General features: G+C 35.7%; 1 protein-coding gene across 3 annotated transcripts in view; it reads right to left on the bottom strand.

Annotated features, from left to right (window-relative positions):
• The window catches only part of EIF5B (eukaryotic translation initiation factor 5B), a 95252-nt gene that overhangs the window by 55395 nt on the left and 18086 nt on the right, over positions 1-21771 (bottom strand). For all 3 annotated transcript variants that reach the window (XM_038551019.1, XM_038551018.1, XM_038551020.1), the window contains exons 2-6: positions 10727-10852; positions 10533-10617; positions 9277-9949; positions 7978-8195; positions 7412-7562 (exon numbers count right to left, since the gene is read on the bottom strand). In XM_038551019.1, coding sequence (XP_038406947.1) covers positions 7412-7562; positions 7978-8195; positions 9277-9949; positions 10533-10617; positions 10727-10852 — 1253 coding nt within the window. The remainder of the gene's footprint in view (positions 1-7411; positions 7563-7977; positions 8196-9276; positions 9950-10532; positions 10618-10726; positions 10853-21771) is intronic.

A 21771-nucleotide genomic window follows, 5' to 3' on the forward strand; every position in this document is an offset into this window, starting at 1 on the left:
GGACCGCACACCCTGGGCCAAAGGCAGGCGCGAAACCGCTGAGCCACCCAGGGATCCCCAGGCAGAGAGAATCTTAAGCAGGCTCCAAGCTCAGCACGGATCCTACAATTCTGAGATCATGACCTGAGCCAAAATCAAGACTCAGAAGCTTAACTGACTAAGCCACCCAGGTGCTTCAGGACTGTTTTATTTTTTGATGAATTCACTTTTTATTATGCAATACAGGTATTTTTGGTAATTTTACTTGTTCTGAAGTACTTCAGACTAATGTAACAACTCCAGTTTTCATTTGACATCTGTTTTTACCATTCTGTCTAAATCAGTATACTTGGGCAGCCCTGGTGGCTCAGCGGTTTAGTGCCGCCTTCGGCCTGGGCTGTGATCCTGGAGACCTGGGATCAAGTCCCACATCAGGCTCCCTGCATGGAGCCTGCTTCTCCCTGTGTGTGTGTCTCTGCCTCTGTGTGTGTGTGTGTGTGTCTGTCATGAATAAATAAATAAAATCTTTAAAAAAAAAAAAAAACCAGTATACTTAAAGGGCAATTGGGGAGCTCAGTTGGCTAAGTATCTGCCCTAGGCCCAGACATGATCCCAGTCTTGAGACTGAGCCCCACATTGGACTCCCTGTTCAGCAGGGAGCCTGCTTCTCCCCTCAACTCATGTTCTCTCTCTCTCTCTCTCACATGTTCTCTCAAATAAATAAAATATTAAAAAAAATCAGTATACTTAAAGTGGATTCATTGTAGATAACACATAGCAAGCTGGCTCTTGTTTTCCGACAATCTGTTTTAACTGACATATTTAGATTACTATATTTTAATTATTATGGTTAGTTTTAGCCCTATCATTTTATTATTTGATTGGTTTGTTCCCTGTTTTCCACTTCCCTTTTCACCTTCTCCCGCTTTCTTCTGGATTATAAGGGATGCCTGGGTGGCTCAGCTGTTGAGTGTCTGCCTTCAGCTCAGGGCATGGTCCTGGGATCAAATCCCACATCAGGCTCCCTGCGAGGAGTCTGCTTCTCCCTCTGCCTATGTCTCTGACTCTCTCACTGTGTTTCTCATGAATAAAAAAGTAAATAAAATCTTAAAAAAAAAAAATTCCTCTCATCTACTGATTTTGAGGTTTAATTTTATTTAATGGCTGCTGCAGAAATTACAACATATTATTACTTTCCACAGTATGCTTCGAATGAGTATTTTACGTGGTACAGGAGTCATTCAGAGGTATATCTGGGTCTTGGGCAGTGGTTTATATTATGGTTCAGTCCTTAAAGTACTATCCTTTTTTGGGTCTGTTCTAAACACACAGAGCTATATTATAAAACCCTGGGATTTATATTTATTTATCAGTAAGATTATAAGATTCTTCAACCACTTCTCACCTCTCCAGTTTCCTCTATGCTCTCCAACTCCCAGGAGCCCCCTTCTCTGGGGGCCAAAAAGAGGAATTCCTTCAGGAATTTTATCCTTTATATGTCATCATATTCCACGTAAGTGGAGCTGCAATTTGGCCCCAAGAGAAAAAAGGGAAAAAATAATAGGTAGTCCTTTCAAACTCCTCAGACATCACAGACCCCCTTCCCTGATTCTTCTGGTCAAAAAGAAGTAACCATATGAGTGCACCATTCTGTTATTAAAACATCAATGAACAATGTATTCAATTCAAAATAAACAGAATAAGAACTTTACATTTACATTTGAAAGGGCAGAAATTTTGGAATTCTTTTTCCCACATCCCCCAAAAGGTCCACAAAACTTCCACTATCTCTATTTATTCCATACATATTGGGCTATGAACTGAAACAGAAAACAAAAAAAGTAGAAAAGCCAAAAAGAAGCCACAGTTGAAAGAAGGTAAATTCTACCTTTAACCTATCCTTTTCACTTTATAATAAATGCCTCTAGCAATCTGACAGGAACAGCAGAAATTTAAAAGTAGATCTTAATTTAACACCTATTCTTCCTAATACTTTAATAGTAATGAAAAATTTGTCACTATTTATATATCTTTTGATCATAATTATAATTTATCAGCCATGTTTAAATTGAACTCGCAAATTTAAACATGAAAGTGGCATGACATAGCAAATAAACAGCATCAGGTAATCTGCACATTTCAGAGTAATATGGTCACTGATATTTTTCTTGAAAGATTTTTATTTATTTATGAGAGACAGAGAGAGAGAGAGAGAGAGAGAGGCAGAGACACAGAGGGAGAAGCAGGCTCCATGCAGGGAGCCCGATGTGTGGGACTCGATCCCGGGTCTCCAGGATCACGCCCTGGGCCGAAGGCGGCGCTAAATGGCTGAGCCACCGGGGCTGCCCTGATCTGTATTTAAACAAGAGGTTTTAGTCTTTGAAAGATAAAATGAAAACATGACATTCACAAAATGTTATCTTTGTAGTGAACTCTAAAATGAAATTATGTAGTAAATAATGCCTCCCCCAGCCCCCTGCCATCCATGTCCTAATCTACAAAACATGTGAATATGTTACCTAACATGCCAAAAAAGATGTGAATAAGGCTAAGGATCCTGAGATGAGAGAGATTATTCTGGATTACCCAGGTGAACCCAGCCTAATCACATGAGTCCCTTAAAAGTGAAGAACTTTTCACTAAAGTACAGGCTGAGGTCAGAGGAAGATGTACCTATGGAAAAACAGCCTATGCAACACTGACAGCTCTAAAGATCAAAGAAGGGGTCATGACCCAAGTAACGTGAATGCTTCTAGAAGACAAGGGAATGAATTCTATCCTAGAAACTCCAGAAAGGAATGCAGGCCTACCAAAACCTTACTTAACCCAATGACACCTATGTCAGACTTCTGATCCAGAGAATTCTAAAGTAATAATTTTCTTTAAACCACTAAATTTGTGGTAATTTGTTACAGCACAAATAGAAAACTTATATTAAGTGTAACAAGTTTCCATTACCACTACAAAACAAAGTTAATGTCTACTTTTTTTCAACTAAGGCCAGCTTCATAGCTGGTTAAAAGCAAGTAAAGTAAGATTCAATTACAAACTGACTTATCCAAAATGAAAAGGTTAGTATCAGATCACTAATTTGTTTTTGTCTGAATCCATGGTTCTTACTATCCAGTTTTGAACATTTCACATTTTCTCTTAAAGCAAACAAATTTTATCAAATTAAGACATGGTAGTAAAAATCAATGTCAGAATCTGATTTGCAAATAAACTTATTGAGTCTGAAGAGAATGCATCTTTATCTATCAACAGTTAGTAGTGAATCCCAGAAATAGAATGGTTCCCTATTACAATCCTTCCTCTCCATTCCTATAACAAACTCTTAAGAGAGGTTCCCCACCACCTGCTGAATTACTGACAGTTTCTCACAGGGCAGAAATTTTATAAGACAACAGTAAAAACTATTTACTATGGGGTTTGAATGACATTGTTACTAGACAGAAATTACTTAAAATGTTCTTAACTTTAAAGTATGAATGTGGGCAGCCCGGCTGGCTCAGCAGTTTAGTGCCGCCTCCAACCAAGGGCCTGATCCTGGAGATCCAGGATCGAGTCCCACGTTGGGCTCCCTGCATGGAGCCTGCTTCTCCCTCTGCCTGTGTCCCTGCCTCTCTCTGTGTGTCTCTCATGAATAAATAAATTATTTTAAAAAAATAAAAATAAAGCATGAACGTATGTATGTACGTATGTATATATGTGAGAACTGAGATTGGTTAGAATTATAAAACTAGAGCTATCAGTCTGGTAAGACAAACTAAAGTAAAAACATAAAGCCAGCTGACAATGTGGAGATAATCAAGTTGACCAGAGTTTTCCCTGCCCAGTAGCCTCTACCTACTAAGTCAAAGTATGGACCTTGGATGGAAACTATAGGCTAGATGACCTGAGAAGGGTGGTCCCAACAACACTGCAGACTTAAATTGCTCTAGTTAGGGATGTTTAATAAACTCTTGTATTTACAGTCAATACCAAGACTTGTGTGTTCTGATTCACCATTCACTTCGCCAACTGAGACATTACAATCAAATTCTCATAGAAAAAAAAATTCACATAGAAACTCTTTGCCTGAAATGAGTTGATTTCAAATTATTTGTAAAGTACTTTCTATACGCTGAGTAGCTATAGGCTAAATAAAGGTTACAGAACTAACTGAAAAGGTAATCTGCTATACAATTCACATTAATTACCTGAAAACAACTGCAGAAACCTACACTCTCAAAGAACACATTCTGGGCTCAATAAACAAGTTTTATATTATCCTAGGTAATGAATGTGGCACCTGATCTTTATCCAACAAGGTAGCTTTGAAACATATGATGAAACAGAACAATCTAACTTCATTTTATAAGATGATTCAATGAGCAGACTGTAGAGGGCCTTTAATATAAAGCTAAGAAGTTTGGACTTCTTATCAATGGACAATAGGGAATCAGAGAGTAAACACTGAGCAACACTATGAAAAACAAGAAGAGATTAAGAGCAGAGATGCCACTAGAGAGACTATCTCTTCCAAGCCTGTCCTAATGATCATCATTTTAAATTATAGGGGAGGGCAGCACCTGACTGGCTCAGTTGGTGGAACATGCATCTGCTGATCTTGGAGTCCTGAGTCCAAACACTTCACTGGGGGGGGGGGTAGTTTTTACTTAAATAATTTTCATCTAATCTCATAAGTACAAGTCAAACTACTACATAAAACATTACTAAGACTGGCAAATTACTCTCATACCAATTTCTTCATGACTGCTTTTAGCTTTCCAGATAGTCACCAGTCAAATCTAATAACTGGATGCTAGTTATACTCATAATTGTTCTCTAATTTCATCTTAATATTATATCCCCAATTAAGAATAAAACTATCTGAAATCTAAGTACTGTGTTTCTCTATATTTACTACTCTCAGCTGAACATACAATGTATAGTTAAAAGGTGATCACACAGATCAGTTTAAATCACAGCTCCACAATTTTGGGCAAACTGTTACAACTCAGAGGAGTCTTCATTTCTTCATTTATATCATGGGAATGAAAATATCTATAATATTTTTATGAGGAGGGATGCCTGGGTGGCTCAGCGGTTGAGCATCTGCCTTTGGCTCAGGGTGGATCCCTGGGATCCAGGCTCAAGTTCCGCATCAGGCTCCTTTTGGGGAGCCTGCTTCTCTCTCTGCCTATGTCTCTCCCATTCTCTTTTTCTCTGTGGCTCTCATGAATAAATAAATCAAATCTTTAAAAAAAAAATTTTTATGAGGAAATAGACGTTAAAGGTTTATGACAGCATCAGTTACATAATAAATACACAATATATAGGACCTATTACTGTAATTATAGCATAAGCTCTATGGTGGAGTGTCTGCCTTTTGGCTCAGGGTGTGATTCTGGGGTACCAGGATCAAGTTCCATATCGGGCTCTCTGCATGGAGCCTGCTTCTCCTCCCTCTTCCAGTGTCTTTGCCTCTCTCTGTGTGTCTCTCATGAATAAATAAATAAATTCTTAAAAAAAAAAATAAAAAGAAAGAAAGAGAGAAAGAGGTCAAAGAATACTGTGGTCTTGTGGAAAAACTCACAGGGACCAACCTGAATGAGCCCACTAGTCCCCTGCTGGCCAAAGATGGGACAATTTGAATATAAAAAACATAACTTCATGAGATATAAACATATTATCTAAAACCCCACTAAAAGAAAATGATACACATCTGAAAAACAAAATTACACTCTTGATCACCTTTGGAAGCTGCTAAGACACAAATTTACTATTCTGAAAATTAATAAAGGAAAAGAGTTAAGCAGTTATTCTGGCTTTCCTGCATGAACTACCTTTCGGGGAAAGCTTTTCTTTAAAAGGAAGATTGTAGGGCAGCCTAGGTGGCTCAGCGGTTTAGCGCCGCCTTCAGCCCAGGACGTGATCCTGGAGACCCGGGACAAGTCCCGTGTCAAGCTCCCTGCATGGAGCCTGCTTCTCCCTCTGCCTGTGTCTCTGCCTCTCTCTCTCTCGAATAAATAAATAAAATCCAAAAAAAAAAAAGGGAAGATTGTAGCTAATAAATTCAGAAGGAATAACTATCACAACTCTGCAATTCTCAGGGAAATACTGGATATAGGCAATGATCACCAGGTGGATATTAAATTATTAGGCTAGATACTAAATTATTATTAGGAGAAGTCAGTGCAATACTTATATAATGGACAAAGCTGCCAATACCTAAACCCAATGATCAGTCTTGACCTCACTAGAAGTGAGACAAACAGATTGCATGCCTACTGACATGAGGCAAAAGAAGTACATAATACCATTCGAAAAAAGCTAGGTTGCTAGACCTAAGAAATTATAAGGGACAGAGAAGTATATCAGTCAACAACAGGAGAATGCCATTAGATAAATCCAGAATACGAGAAATTCTAAAGAATAATCCAGTATCTGCGACTAACAAATGGCCTGCTAAAAACAAGGATGGGTAGTGGTATCAGTGAGAGACAGACATATCAACCAAATGCAATGGGGTGGATCTAATCTGGATCCTGATTTGAACAAATCAATTATTAAAAACATTCTGGAGATAAGGGGCAAAACATAGAAAATTAGATGCTGTCAAGGAATTAATTTTGTTCTATGTAATAATATGAATTCTACTTAATGTTAAAAAAAATCCTTACTTGTTAAAGATATATACTAAAGGAAAATACAAGAAAAACACTATGGTGTTTAGAATTCACTTTAAAATACTCCAGGAAAAAAAAATGGTGTGAATTGAGAGAGAGCAAACAAAAACCATAAATGGGGCAGCCCTGGTGGCTCAGTGGTTTAGTGCCACCTTCGGCCCAGGGCCTGATCCTGGAGACCTGGGATCGAGTCCCACATCAGGCTCCCTACGTGGAGCCTGCTTCTCTCTCTGCCTGTGTCTCTGCCTCTCTCTCTCTCTCTCTCTGTCTCTCACGAATAAATAAATAAATAAAATCTTTAAAAACAAACAAACAAACAAAAAACCCATCAATGTTGGCAATTGTTGAAACTGAGTGACAGGTACTTGGGTTTCATTTTACCATGTTCTCTATTTTTATTTTGGGGGACAAAAAAACTTATAGACATACTATCATTTACACATAAATTTTCATCATTACATAGAAGTCATTGCCCAGAATAATGTAATTATCTTACATATTTATTTATTATTTTTTTAAAGTAAGCCCTACACCCAGCGTGGGACTTGAACTCATGACCCTGAAACCAAGAGTTACATGTACTACCAACTGAGCCAGCCAGATGACCCTATTCTTTACATTTGTATTTTACTTTTTCCACAGCACTTTCATAGGAATTTTATGACTTAATTCAGTTCTCCTTTCAATCATTACAGATCTATTAACTGTATGACAGAAGCTTCCATACTGTTCAGTTAATTAAAAATTAACTTACTACTTACCCTGAGCTTGTAGAAGTTTAAGGGTAGCTTCAGCTCTGGCTCTGGCTTCTCTCTGGGATTTAGTTAAAAGTTTCCCTTCTTTTTTTAAGCGTTCTTTTCTTTCTTTCTCTTTTTGCTTTTTCCTTTCTCTCTTTTCTTGTTCTAGTCTTTCCTGCATTAGAGTACATAAATAAGATAAAAATTGTATTGGCATAATTATAAAATTTAAATGTAAAGAACGCACACTCAAATGTAAAGCTCTGAAGATACACACAAAGTATTACATTGGAATACCCAAAAGAAAATACTTTAACAGTTGTACATAATAATTATTAATATCACATGAAAGTAGACTAGGTATTGGCAAGGATACATAACCAATTTCTGCATCTGAGGAAATAAAGGTAGGATTTTTTGTATTGCTTCACCTTGTTATATCAGAATATTAACATAATTACTATATAACTACGACATTTTTAGAATTAGATACAGAATATCAGAATAGTATTAGATATTAGAATAAGGTATCTTACAGAGCAGAGACTTTTAAATTAAACACTTCTAAGTTAAACTTCATGAAAACATACCTCTTCTTTACGCTTGGCTTCTAACTCTTCAAGTCGTTTTATGCGTTCCTCCTCTTCTCTCTTCTGCCGTTCTTCTTCTTCTTTAAGCTTAGCCAGAGCTTCTTGCATAGCTTTTACTGTTGCTTTGCTAGGTCCTTTTTTCTTCTCTTTCTCTTTTTCTTCCTTTTCTCCTTTCTTTTTCTTCTTATCTTTTTTCTTTTTGTCTCCTTCATTGTCATCTTCAAAAAAGAACAGAGGCAAAGTGTTTTTTAAAAAGTTGTTTCCTGAAGCAGTGATAAGCAAACCCCAGAATTCAAGGACCATATTGGCCTAAGGCTGATGCCAGCAACAAGGTAAGATCGGTAGCTGTATCAAAGGGTACCCAGAATAGCTCAGAACTGCGCAGTAGCCTCCTTTAGAAGCCCACAAGCTGGTGTTACTTTAAATGGTCCTGGGGGATCCAAAAAACAGGAGGATCCTTACAGCAGGAAGAAGATATAGTCTATATGTAATGTATCTCTTAATTCATGGTATACCTGAATTCCTGCCCAAATTCTGTAGCTAATTTTTCCTCTCTAGGATAGGGATAGGAATGATGCCTACCTTAAGGGGATATTAGGAGGACAAAATAAAATATATAATTATATTCTAAGAGCTCTACAGCATTAAATTTTATGCTACTTTTGTTATTTTACTCCTCAAAGATGTCCAGATAATAAAAATTTGGTTAAAAAAGATAGGTCAATTTAAAAAAAAAAAAAAAAGAAAAGAAAAGAAAGAAAAAAAAGAAAAAACTTCGTGTGAATCATTTGGTCTTTATTCTCCTTCTGAGACTCAGGAGGAGAATTTTAGCTAGAAAGCTTTTTTTTTGTTAATTGGTTCTGGCACGAAAACTTCTCACTGTTGGTTTAAAAATGTTAACTAATTTTAAGACTTCTACTTCATAAATCAAAATGGGTATTTAAAATCAGAAAGAATTTGCAAAAATAAGAAAAAAATTTTAATAGGAAAGTAATTATTTGACAGATATATCAAAAGGAATAAATTTATAAATAAGCAACTTCCAGTCCTTATCATCAACAAAATTGTTTTCACAGTGAAATTCTATAAAAATCCTAATGTACACAAACCATTTGAAGATATTTTATGCTATTTAAACGTTTAACAATGAAAGTCAAAAGTACTTAGATGTAATTTTTAAAAGTCCTCTTCTTAAAATTTAAGTCTCTTTACAGCCAAGGACAGAAACCAACATGACTTGGATTCATAGTCTGGGGTAAAACTCAGGCCTTCAGCCCTTTCCTCGATAATATTACCAACCTTCAGCAGCTGTGGGAGTCTCTCCTTTCTCTTCAGAGGCAGGGACTGCTCCGGTATCAAGAGTCACTTTGGATTTTACAGCTTCTTCTTCAGATTTCTTTTGAGATTGTTTACTCTGATCCTTTTTCCCAGTCTCTAGCTCTTCTTTTTCTTTCAGCTTCCGTAGTTTTGCTTTTTCTTCATCTCTCTTTTTTCTTTCACGCTCTTTCTTTTCTGCCTTCTTTTGGGCCACCGTCTTAATTTTGAAGGAGGAATCATCATCTTCATTCCCACTCTCCACATTAGGACTTGGCTTATTTTTTTGATTTTTTTTCTGTCCTTTTCTGGACTGTAAAAATTCATCTGATTCATCACCACTTTCACCTGAAGAATTTACTCGGGAACGCTCTTTAACTCTTTTACTGTTATCCTCATCTTCTTCTGACCCATCCCCCCTTTTATTTGATTTCTGCACTTTCCCTTTAGCTTTTTTAGAAAGTTTATTAAAATCATCATCATCATCATCACTCCCAGAGTACATTTCCACTTTTGACTTTGCAGTCTTTTTTGATTTTGAATCTTTATCTTCCCATTCTTCACTATCATTATCATCAAAACTTTGTTTTTTGCCTTTTTGTCCTTTCTTTTTTTTATCTTGTTTTGAGGTGGACTCTTCTTCATTATTTTCTGTTGGCTAAAAAAATTCCATTGTTAAAAATTATGTCATATTTTATTTTTTTAAGATAACTGAGACTCCTCAATCATGTACTTTACTAAGTACACATAGAAAATATTCTCAAAATAACTTCAAAATAAGGTCCTTTTTATAAGAATATAAAACTTGCCCAGACTAAGCACCAGAAGCTAGCCTAGGCCTCAGGCACATTTCATATTCACTGTAAATTTCAGAATCCAGGTGCTATGAAGCAAGACTCATGACTCTGCATTTACTACCTTCTTCAAATGGCATACAAAACCTATGAGGAAATTAAAAGAAAAAAAAATATGCCTATCACTTTCCCTTTACTTTGAAGCTATCCAAATTCAAAGAATGAAAATAAAGACTATTGGATATGGGAAATGTTCTATCTCCAAATATTGTATCTGTGAAAGGTTTTAAAACACATTATTTCTTCCCTAAAAATTGTTTTCCCTCTTTGGCATCAGAATTTATAGAAACCTTTAACTAACATATTCACACTGCTCAAAAGCTTCAAAAACAGCTCCCTAAAACTGGCACTAGCACACAGAATAGGTAACAATGGTCTGTTTTTCACCTTTACTGCAGCACTTTCTCTGTCAGCTTTGATGCCTTGAGCTTCCCAAGACAATTCTTCCAGTTCTTTCAGGATATCATCTTCACTAGAAAATGATTAAAATATATTTTGAGGCACAGATTTAGTTTAATAAGTCAATCTAGTACCAAAGCTAATAAAAATCAAAGTCTTGAAACTTTGAAATATATACTTACTCAAAGTCTTGCCTTTTTTTCTCCTTTTTCTTTTTCCCCTTTGATTTTTGAGGTTCCTGTTCCTTGGCAGCACCAGCTCCTTCTATTTCTGCAGCCAAGGCATCAAGATCAATGTCATCCTTGGCACTTAAATGAAAACAAAAAAGACCAAAATGTTACTCGAGAGCAAAATAATCTATCACATTAACAGTGAACTTTTAAATCACTCAGCAAGTTCTTTCAAGACAATACTTGAGTAGTATCTACTTATCAATCAGCCTCCCTGTGTCTGTTTCAATATGGTTACACTCAGAACTATAATAAATAGCTCCAAGTAAATCTAGGTAACAAGAGAAGGAAATCAACTTTGGTTGATACCAAATTTTTTTAATGTGTGTCTGAAACGAATTATTTATAAAATAGAGAGCTTAAAAGATAAAATGAGTCTTATTACTTTACTAATAACAACACCTAACTATTTGAACAGTTATTCATTTTTACTTGGAATAGTAGAAATTTTAGCACTGGAAAGAACTTTAGAGACCATCTAGTCTATTATCTCATTTTACAAACAAAAAAACTAAGATGCACAAAGTCTGAATGCCTTGAGCAAAACGTGACCATACATCTAATCTAAATGAATTAGGAATGGTTTACTAAATAAAACATGTAACATCCAAAAACCCAGAACCAAATCTGCTCACAATCTTTTACATTCTTGGTTTCATTTCTGGTTCTGTCCCACAATGTCCTCACCTACAAATATTGGAATAAATCAAACTAAGTTTCCATTAAAAACTACAAAAAACTAAGGAGGTCAGTCAGCCTGAGACCTACAAATATGAAAGGTAGATGAATCCAAATAAACGATACAATAAGAAAACAAAGACTTCATGCAACATGACCCCCTACTTTTACACACCTTATTATAAAAGTGCTTCATTTCAGCAAAGAAAATTTCTTAAGAATAAGTTTTAGCTCTATCAATAATTATAATTTAAGATTAATAAGACATTGAGGATATAAAATTTACTTTCAAGGATCTTGGAAGAGACAGATAGCAAATCAATAAACCAGGAATTGCAAAAGGCCAAATGCCAAGTAATGGAATTTATGCTTTCATAATAGTTGTCCAGACTGAAATATATTCTCTTCTTTCCTATATTTTAGACAATGTGTTTGAGGAAGATTATATAACACTGAACTGCTGCATTGGAAGTCATCTTCCTGAAGCATGAAATCCACAATCAGAAAGTCAGACATTTCCTGGCAGAGGACAGGCCTAGAACCAAGTACTGAAAGAGTAACAAGAGTTGGCTGGACAAAGCAGATGTGCGTATCAGACACAAGAAGTACAAAAACCTAAAGACAAAGTGCATGATGTCTTAAGAAGATTCATAAAAGAGTACCTGAACCAACTGAAATGTTTCTCATAAGTTATATATTTCTTGACCCAAGATCAAGAGATCCAGTAAAAGGGTGGGAACTAGACAAGTTATATTTAGCAATCTTCCCAGATAATAATGGGCCCAATATAAATAGTTATTCTTCTTTTTTAATAAATATAAAAACCAAGGCACAGAGAATTCACCCAGGATCAAGGCAGAGAGGAGATTTGAACCCAGAAGTTCTGACTCCACAGTAAGAGTCTGAACTCTGCTTACATAACCAAATTCGCATTTTAGAAAGCTACCTCTAGTATGACGTAGAATCCCAACTAGTTAGGAAGCAGGAAGACCAGTTATGGAGTTTTTATAGTTAATTATAATGAGAAATAATGAACACCAGACCTGCAGCAGTAGCAGGCAAGATGATGTAAGATAACTATTGAGGGGATCAATCAGCATGTAAGCAACCAACTGGATGGACTGTATACAGAAGAAAAAAAAAAATCAAGAACCATCCTTAGGTCTCATTAAGTAACAGAAACTTAAGCCTGGCCAAGCATCAACCAGCAGTATCTCAAAGGCATTTCTGTCAGTATTTCATACCATAAAACCTTCTAAAAATAGGGTGAGATGGGAAGATGGTTAATGACTAAAGCTTGACACCTCACCTCCAAAAATTTGCCAGATCTCAGCTGAACTACATTCATCTTATCAGAATAGCTTGTGACTAAGCTATATTTCCAGAGCATTTACTTGGTATAATTTAGCTTTATGACAAGTATTACTGAAACAAACATCTCCAGAGTAACAGTATATAGGACTACCTTTGTATGCTGTTGAGTCTGAAAGGCTTCCTCTGCCTAGTAATGAAAGACTGACAGTTTTTGAGTGCTTATCGTATACTAAAGCATTGTGCTGATCAACTGCTAGATATACTATATATCATTTACTCCAACTTTATGAAGTTAAAGCTTAAAGATGCTAGAACTTACACAAGGATAGAAAATAGCAAACCAAGAACTCAAGCACAAGTCTGACACCAGAATTGTACTACCTTCCTTAAAAATGGGAAATCAGGAGGCTGGCCAGCCAGCCTGGGGGTGGGGTGGGGGGACTATAAAAAAAATGGGAAATCATGAGGCACCTAGGTGGCTCAGCGGTTGAGTGTCTGCCTTCGGCTCAGGTCGTGATCTTGGGGTCCTGGGATTGAGTCCTGCATCGGGTTCCCCACAGGGAATCTTTCTCTCCCTAGGTTTCTGACCTTCTCTCTGTCTCTCATGAATAAATAAATAAATAATTTTAAAAAGAGGGGATATATCAAGTTTCTGAAATTGTTTGAAAAATTCAAACATAGCTACAAAATACATCAGTGATACACAACACAACTTAAGTCTTAACCACGATGGTTTCTAAAGTGTTCCTTCAATATGCACTGAACTTTCTGCCCCAGTCTCAGGAAGAGGTCCTAAAAAGTCAACCATACTACAATGACTGGACATGAAAGTGACATACGTATCATATCAGTGATATAAGTTGAAACTGTATACCTACATTTTCAGTGATACTCCTATATCCACCCACTACAAACTACAGCTTTAAGATTTCAATAAACTTAGAGAGTCAAATCTAAAATCCAGTCATGTTGATAATAAAAGCTTTAAAACCTTTAAGAATTCTGTAAAAGCATTTTTCTGTAGGTATGTCTTTCTGCAAACCACTTATTTTCCCCCTTAACAAAGCTGTAACATTTCTATTGTTTCCTGTGACAGCCCTCAATTCTTTACTCTAAATTTACCACTGTTTCACAGAAATAAAAGACAAGGGGGATCCCTGGGTGGCTCAGAGGTTTAGCGCCTGCCTTTGGCCCAGGATGTGATCCTGGAGTCCCGGGATTGAGTCCCACGTCGGGCTCCCAGCATGGAGCCTGCTTCTCCCTCCTCCTGTGTCTCTGCCTCTCTCTCTCTCTATGTCTATCATAAATAAATAACCCTTTAAAAAAAAAAAAGAAAGAAAAAAAAAAGAAATAAAAGGCAATTTCCTACTGTACTCATGTTTTCACAGGCCACATTCCTCCACTAAGACAATAAAAATGTTACAACTTAGTGGCCTTAAAAAATAAAGTTATTAAAAAGTTATGTGTAGATTTTCAAGAAACAAAGTATTTTCTAAAGTGGGTTTATCATTTAATATTCACATCAGCACTGTGTGGAGATTTCCATTCTTTTTGAACATCCCAATCAGTATTTGATATTATGGCTACTATTCCTTTAAGATACTCTAATAGATTATATGGTGATACCTCCTCATAGTTTTCAGTTGCATTTCCTTAAAGGCTAGGGTAATTAAACATCTCATCATGTGTTATCATTTATACATCCTAGTCAATGAATTGTCTGTTCATATCTTTTGCCTATTTTGTAATTGGACTTGGGCTGATTTAATGTTGAGTTTTGAGAACTCTTTTTATGTTCTGAGTCATTGGTTAAATATGGTTTATATATATTTTCTTCCAGCCTGTAGCTCATCTTTCAACAGGGTAAAATTTTTATCAAAGCAAAAAAATTTTAATTTTCATGAGACATCCTTTAACAAAATTCCCTTTATGAATCATGCTTTCGGTGTCATAACTAAGAATGTTTCACTATGCCCTAGGTCTTAAAACCTGTTATCTTCAAAAAGTTGTGTACCTTAATGTTTTATATTTAAATCTAGGATCCATTTTAATCTAGTACCCATGGGTACTCAAGTTATTCCAGCAACATTTTAAATTATCCATCCTATACTGAACTGCTTTTGCACTTCTGTCAAAAATCGCTTAGCTGTATTTGTACAGGGCTATTCCTGAGCTCTTTATTCTGCTCTACTGATCTATGTGTCTCTCTCCCTCTGACATCAACAGTCATGATTAATGGAACTACACAGTAAGTTTTGAAATCAGGTGGAATGACTCCCTCCCTTTATTATTCACTGTAAGAACTGTGTTTTATCTATTTTCAACTTTAACTTTTCAAATATAGTTTAGAATAATCTTGTGTGTGTGTGTATATATATATATACACAATATATATACACAATCTTGCTAAAATTTTAATAGAAATTGTGTTAACTATATACAAAGATCTGAAGAGAACATCTTCGTTAAGTTTATACAGTGGAAGACAATAGGTTTCTCCATTAATTTAGATCATTGATTTCTTTCATCAGTGTTTTAACATTTTCACAAAGCTAGTATTTTTTTAAATAATGGGAAATTTTAAAATTCAATTTCTACGTACACATTACGAATGTGTAAAAATATGATTAGATCCTTATGTTGATCTGGTATACTGCAACCTTGCTGAACTCACATATTAGTTCTAAGAGTTTTAAAATGGATTGAGATTTTCTAGAAACATCATTCATTTGCATATAAGAACAGTTTTAATCCTTTCTGATCTGCACTCTTTTTATTTTTCTTTCTTTATTGCACTGACTAGAACTAGTGCTATGTTGACAGTGGTGAAAGCAAACATCCTTGCCTTGTTCCCAATCTCAGAGAAAAACAAGTTTTTCACCTCTAAATATGTGAGCTACAGGTTTTTCATATTCTTTTTCAATATAAAAAGGTTTCCCTCCATTTCTAGTTTTCTGAGTTTATTATGAATGGGTGATATATTTTGGCTAAAACTTTCTGTATCAAAAACAAAAGAATTTTTTAAAGTTTTCTGGATCAATTAGTATAATCATAAATAATTTTTCTTCTTTAACCTGTCAATGGGGCATGTTTATGTTGATTGGTTTCTGAATAATGAACCAGTCTTGCATCAATTGAATTCACTTGTTCATGGTATTTCTTCTTATATAATGCCAAGATATATTTATACTCAATTCTATTTGTTAATATAATATCACTAGCAACTTTTGCGATCTAGATTTATAAGGATATCAGCTTGTAGTTTTCTTTTTGTGCATACCACTTCTGACTGGCTTTTGTATCAGGGTAATACTAGTTTCATAAAAAGATCTTGGAAGGGTCTCCTCTCCCATTTTCCAGAAATGATTGTATAGAATTGATATTAATTCTTTAAACATTTGGTAGAAATCCCCAGTAAAACAGCCACACTCTGGAGATATGTTTCTCAGAACATTTTAAATTATGTATTCAACTTCCTTAAAATGCATAAGGCTCTTCATATTGTCTATTTCGGGACACCTGGGTGGCTCAGCAGTTTAGCGCCTGCCTTCCACCCAGGGCGTGATCCTGGAGTCCAGGGATCGAGTCCCACATCAGGCTCCCTGGATGGAGCCTGCTTTTCCCTCTGCCTGTGTTCTCTGCCTCTCTCTCTCTGTCTCTCATGAATGAATGAATAAATACAATGTTTAAAACAACAACAACAACTTGTCTATTTCATTTTGGTGAGTTTCAATAGTTTGAGAAGTTAATCTATTTCATCAAAGTTATCAAAGTCATGTGTATAGAGTTATTCAAAGTACCTTTTTTTTTTTTTAATCCTTTTGATGTGTGGCTATAATACCATCCCCTATTTCATCCTTAAAGGCCTGTATCTAGTAAACAAGTTGAGTCACTAATTTGTAACCTTCCAAAAGAAAGCTCTAGGCCCAAGTAATTTTACTGGTGAATTATAGCACTTGAAAAAAATAAAAGCAGAGTCTTAACTCATTCTGGGAGGCATTACCCAATACCAAAATCAAAAACAGGGTAAGGAAAACTACAAATATCACTGAACAACAAAGATGTCAACGCCCTCAAAAAAATTAGGAAACTGAAACCCACAATGTATAAAATGAATTTTACACTACGACCAACTGGAATTTATTTCTGATATGCAAGATTTAAATACAAGAAATACTGTGAACTACTATATACCAACAGATTCAATAACTTAAGAGGAAATAGACCAATTCCTAGACAAACTACTAAAATAGATTCAAAAAAGCAGAAAATCTGAATAAGGGCAGCCCCGGTGGTACAGCAGTTTAGCACCTCCTGCAGCCTGGGGTGTGATCCTGAGGACCCGGGGTCGAGTCCCACGTTGGGCTCCCTGCATGGAGCCTGCTTCTCCCTCTGCCTGTCTCTGCCTCTCTCTCTCTCTCTCTCTCTCTCTGCCTCTCGTGAATAAATAAGTAAAAAAGAAAAGAAAAGAAAAGAAAAGAAAAGAAAAGAAAAGAAAAGAAAAGAAAAGAGAAAAGAAAAGAAAAAATCTGAATAAACCTTAACAAATAACTGAATCATTAATCTAAAAGTTTCCTACTAAGAAAAGCCCAGGCCCAGATAGCTTCACTGGTGAATTCTAGGGTACATTAAAGAATTAACTTCGATCCTTCACAAACTCTTTTTGCTCAGAGAAAAAGAGAAGGGGGGAGGAGGTGGGAGGGAAAAGAGAACACTGAGGTCAATATTATCCAGATAACAAAACTAGACAAAGACATAAGGTACAGATGAGTATTGGTATGTACAAATATTCTCAACCAAATACTACCAAACCAAATCCAGCCACATAAAAAAAAGACAACATATCACAAACAAGCAGAATTCAGGAATGTAAGGTTGGATTTAATATACATAAAAGCAGTACTACCAACCACATCAACAGGCTACGAGGAAAAAAAACAAACCTATAATCATACTAACTGCCACACAAAATTTTATAAAAACCAACCAATTTTATAAATTTTATAAAACCAACACCTATTCATATAAAAATACTCAGCAAATAATAGAGATCAAGACCTAAACAGAAGGATATTCCATGATCATGAACTGAAGATAATATAGTTGTCAATTCTTGCTCTCATGATCTATTCAACCACTTTGCAAATATCAACAAACTGATTTGACACATTAAATGAAAAAGCAAAAGACTCTGAATAGTCAAAACAATACTTCAAAACAAAGTTGGAGGACTCCACCCTATTTCAAGACTTACTACAAAGCTTATTATCAAGACAATGGAGTAAAAAAGAAGCAAATTCTGTTGACAATGGGTTTGGCAATGAGGTTTAAGATAAAATATAAACCAAAAGCAGAACCCTTAAGAGAAAAAATGGTAATCTGAACTCTATTTAAAACTTTTCCTGAGAAGAATACTGATAAGAAAATGAAAACAAACTGCACAGTAAGAGAAAGAGAAAACACAGGCATACCTTCCTTTATTGTGCTTCATGGATACTCTGTTTACAAACTAAAGATTTGTGGCAAGCCTGCATGGGGTATTTTTCCAAGAGCACTTGCTCATATTACGCCTCTGTGTCACATTTTGGTAAAGGTCACAAATGTTTACATTATTATACTCGTTATGGTGATCTGTGATCAGTGATCTTTGATGTCACTATTGTAATTGCTTTCAAGCACCACAAATCACACCCACATAAGACAGCAAACTTAATAAATGTTGTGTGTGTTCAGACTGTCCCACCAACCAGCCATTTCCACCATGTATCTCCTTCTCCTCAGGACTCCCTATTCTGAGATGCATCAGTATTGAAATTAAGCCAACTGATAACCCTACACTGGCCTCTTAGGTGTTCAAGGAAGTGTTATACACCTCTCACTTTAAATCGAAAGCTGGAAATGAGTAAGCTCAGTGAAAAAAAGTATGTTGAAAGCTGAGACAGGCTGAAAATTAGGCCCCTTTTACCAACCAGCCAGCCTAACTGTGAATGCAAAGGATAAGCTCTTAAAGAAAATTAAAAGTGCTTCTCCAGTGAACACACAAATAATAAAGTGAAACAACCTTATCTTATGGAGAAAGTTTTAGTGGCCTAGATAGATGATCAAATCAGCCACACATTTCCTTAAGCCAAAGACTAATCAAGAATGCCCTAACTCTCTTCAATTCAATGAAGGCTCAGAGAAGTGAGGAAACTGCAAAAGAGAAGTATGAAGCTAGCAGAGGTTTGGTTCATGAGGATGAAGGAAAGAAGCCATCTTCCATAACATTCCATAACATCGAGATACAGGGTGAGAAGATGTAGAAACTGGCAAGTCATCCAGGAGATCTAGCTCAAACCATGACTGAAAGTGGCTACAGTGAACAACAGGTTTTCAAGTGTAGACAGAACAGCCTCACAATGGAAGATGCCATATACAACTTTCATAGCAGCTCATGGATGAAAGTAATTTTGGTTTACCAAGTCTCATTACGTAAGAAATATATTTTGTTAGGCTATAGCTGCCATAGATAGTGATTCCTCTGATGGATCTGAGCACAGAAAACTGAAAACCTTCTGGAAAGGATTCACCATTCTAGGTATCATAAAAACATTTATGATTCACGTGTAGGGATCAAAAATATCAACATTAACAAAAATTTGGAAGTCAGTTGATTCAAACCCTCATGGGTCATTTTGAGGGGTTCAAGACTTCAGTGGAGGAAGTAACTGTAGATGTGGTTGGAAACAGCAAGAAAATTAGAAGTGGAACCTGAAGATATAACTGAAATGCAATCTCATGATAAAATTTTAACAGATGGAGTTGCTGCTTATGGATGAGCAAAGAAATGATTTCTTGAGATGGAATTTACTCTAGGTGAAAATGCTGTGAAGACTGTTGAAATGACAATGGATTTAAAATATTACATAAACTTAACTGATAAAGCAGCAATGGGATTTGTTGCAATTTTCAAAGAAGTTCTGCTGTGAGTAAAAACACAAATGCTATCAAACAGCATCGCACGCCACAGAAATATTCATGAAAAAGTCAACTGATAAAGTTTATTGCTGTCCTCTTTTAAGAAACTGCCACAGCCACTCCAACTTCAGAAACTAGCAACCAGTGTGATCAATCAGCAGTCATTAATACTGAGGCAAGACCCTACTCCAACAATTATGAACTGCTTAGCATTTTCTAGCAATAAAGTACTTTTATGTTAATGTACATCCTTTTAGACATAATTATTTTTTGCACACAATAGACCACAGTTAGACTACAGTATATTATAAACATAATTTTCTTATGCACTAGGAAACCAGAGAACTGATTTGACTTGGTTTATTGGTCTAGAATCAAATTTGTAATCTCTCTGAGGTATGCCTGTATTTGCAGAACACTACTGGCTGAAGTACTTGTATCCAAAATGTGGGGGGAAAAATTTTTAAAACAATAAAAAAAAGAACCCAATTAAAATATGAATAAAGATCTTCATAGTCACTTGACAAAAAAGATACATAAGTGGCAAAAGAAAAAAAGAGATAAAATGCTCATCATTTGTCATTAGGAAATGCAAATTAAAACAAAGAGATAGCACTTCATACCTACCAGAATGACTGAAATCCAAGAAACTGGCAGTATCAATTGCTGGTGACAATGCAAAATAGCTGATTCTAGGCTTCGGGTGAGCATGGAGCATCTTGTAATACCAGAAAGTAAGTGATTAACATCTCCTCCCTACCTACCCCTCCCATCCCTACCAAAAACAATGAGTGTGTAACCAAAGGAATGTAGAAACCAAGTGAAAGAGCACGAGATGGCCAACAAGAGGAAAAAATTAATTTCTTAATTAGAGCAACAAATATAGCATTAGATTATAAGCCAAAGTATAAAATATTATCCCCAAGTCCATACTATTAAGAGGTAAATGAATAAGTGGAGAGACAAGTCTCCGATGCAGAAGAATTCTAAGTCATACCATCATCAAGGAAATGGATAGCTTTCCCACCTAAGTATAAGCAACATACAGTGGTTTACTTCCAAAGAGTACAGTATGGAAAAAGGAAGAAAAGAGTAACTTACAACTGAAAAGCCTGACAAATACAGCCAAATGATCAAGGTCAGAATAGTAATATGTTGACATCTTCTCAAAGATAAGAGGGTCCAAGGAAAAATGACAATCATTTACAAACACTCCACAGAAAATATTTTGCTGTAAATCTAAGAAAACATGTACAGAATTTGTATGCTGAAAATTACAAAATGTTAATAAAAGAAATTCAAGACAATCTTACTAAAATGAAGAGATACACCAAGTTCATGAACTAGGAGACTCAACACAGTAAAGATATCAAGATGTCAGTTCTGCCCAAAAATGACATTCAAGTTTTAGCAATTCCAACAAAAATCTCAACAAGATTTGTGGGACATTGCCAATATACACAAGACTACCATAAAATTTATATGGAAAACTAAAACAACCAGAATTGCTAAAACATTTTGGAAAAGGGCTAAATAAAAGATGACTTCAGCAAATTTTGAGACTAAATCTATAGCTAGAATAACCAAGACAGTGGTTTTTCAGACGTAAAGAAACAAGTATCAACAGAACAGAAGAGGGAATCTCAACTGAAAAAGGTGCAGAAAGCAAATGAAGAATGACAGCCTTTCAACAAATGATGCTGGAGCAAATGGACATCTATTCATACAAAAAAAAATTAACTCTAATCTCAGTACTTATACAAAAATGAACTCAAGATACAGAACAGACCTAAATGTAAAACACAAAAAGTATAATTTAGTGGGGTGGGGGTGGGGGGTAGAAGTGAGATGGGGACAGGGATGACACAACATTTGGGATCAGCACTAAGCAGTTTTTAAGACTTCCTGAAATTAAAGGTACAATCCAAAATAAACTGGGACCTCATCAAAAAAAAAAACCAAAAAACAAAAACAAACAAACAAACAAACAAAAAAAACAAACCTGGGGCCTTATCAAAATCAAAAACTTTAGGGTGCCTCAGTGGCTC

The sequence above is a fragment of the Canis lupus genome, chromosome 10 (genome assembly GCF_011100685.1).
Source record: "Canis lupus familiaris isolate Mischka breed German Shepherd chromosome 10, alternate assembly UU_Cfam_GSD_1.0, whole genome shotgun sequence".
Classification (NCBI taxonomy): domain Eukaryota; kingdom Metazoa; phylum Chordata; class Mammalia; order Carnivora; family Canidae; genus Canis; species Canis lupus.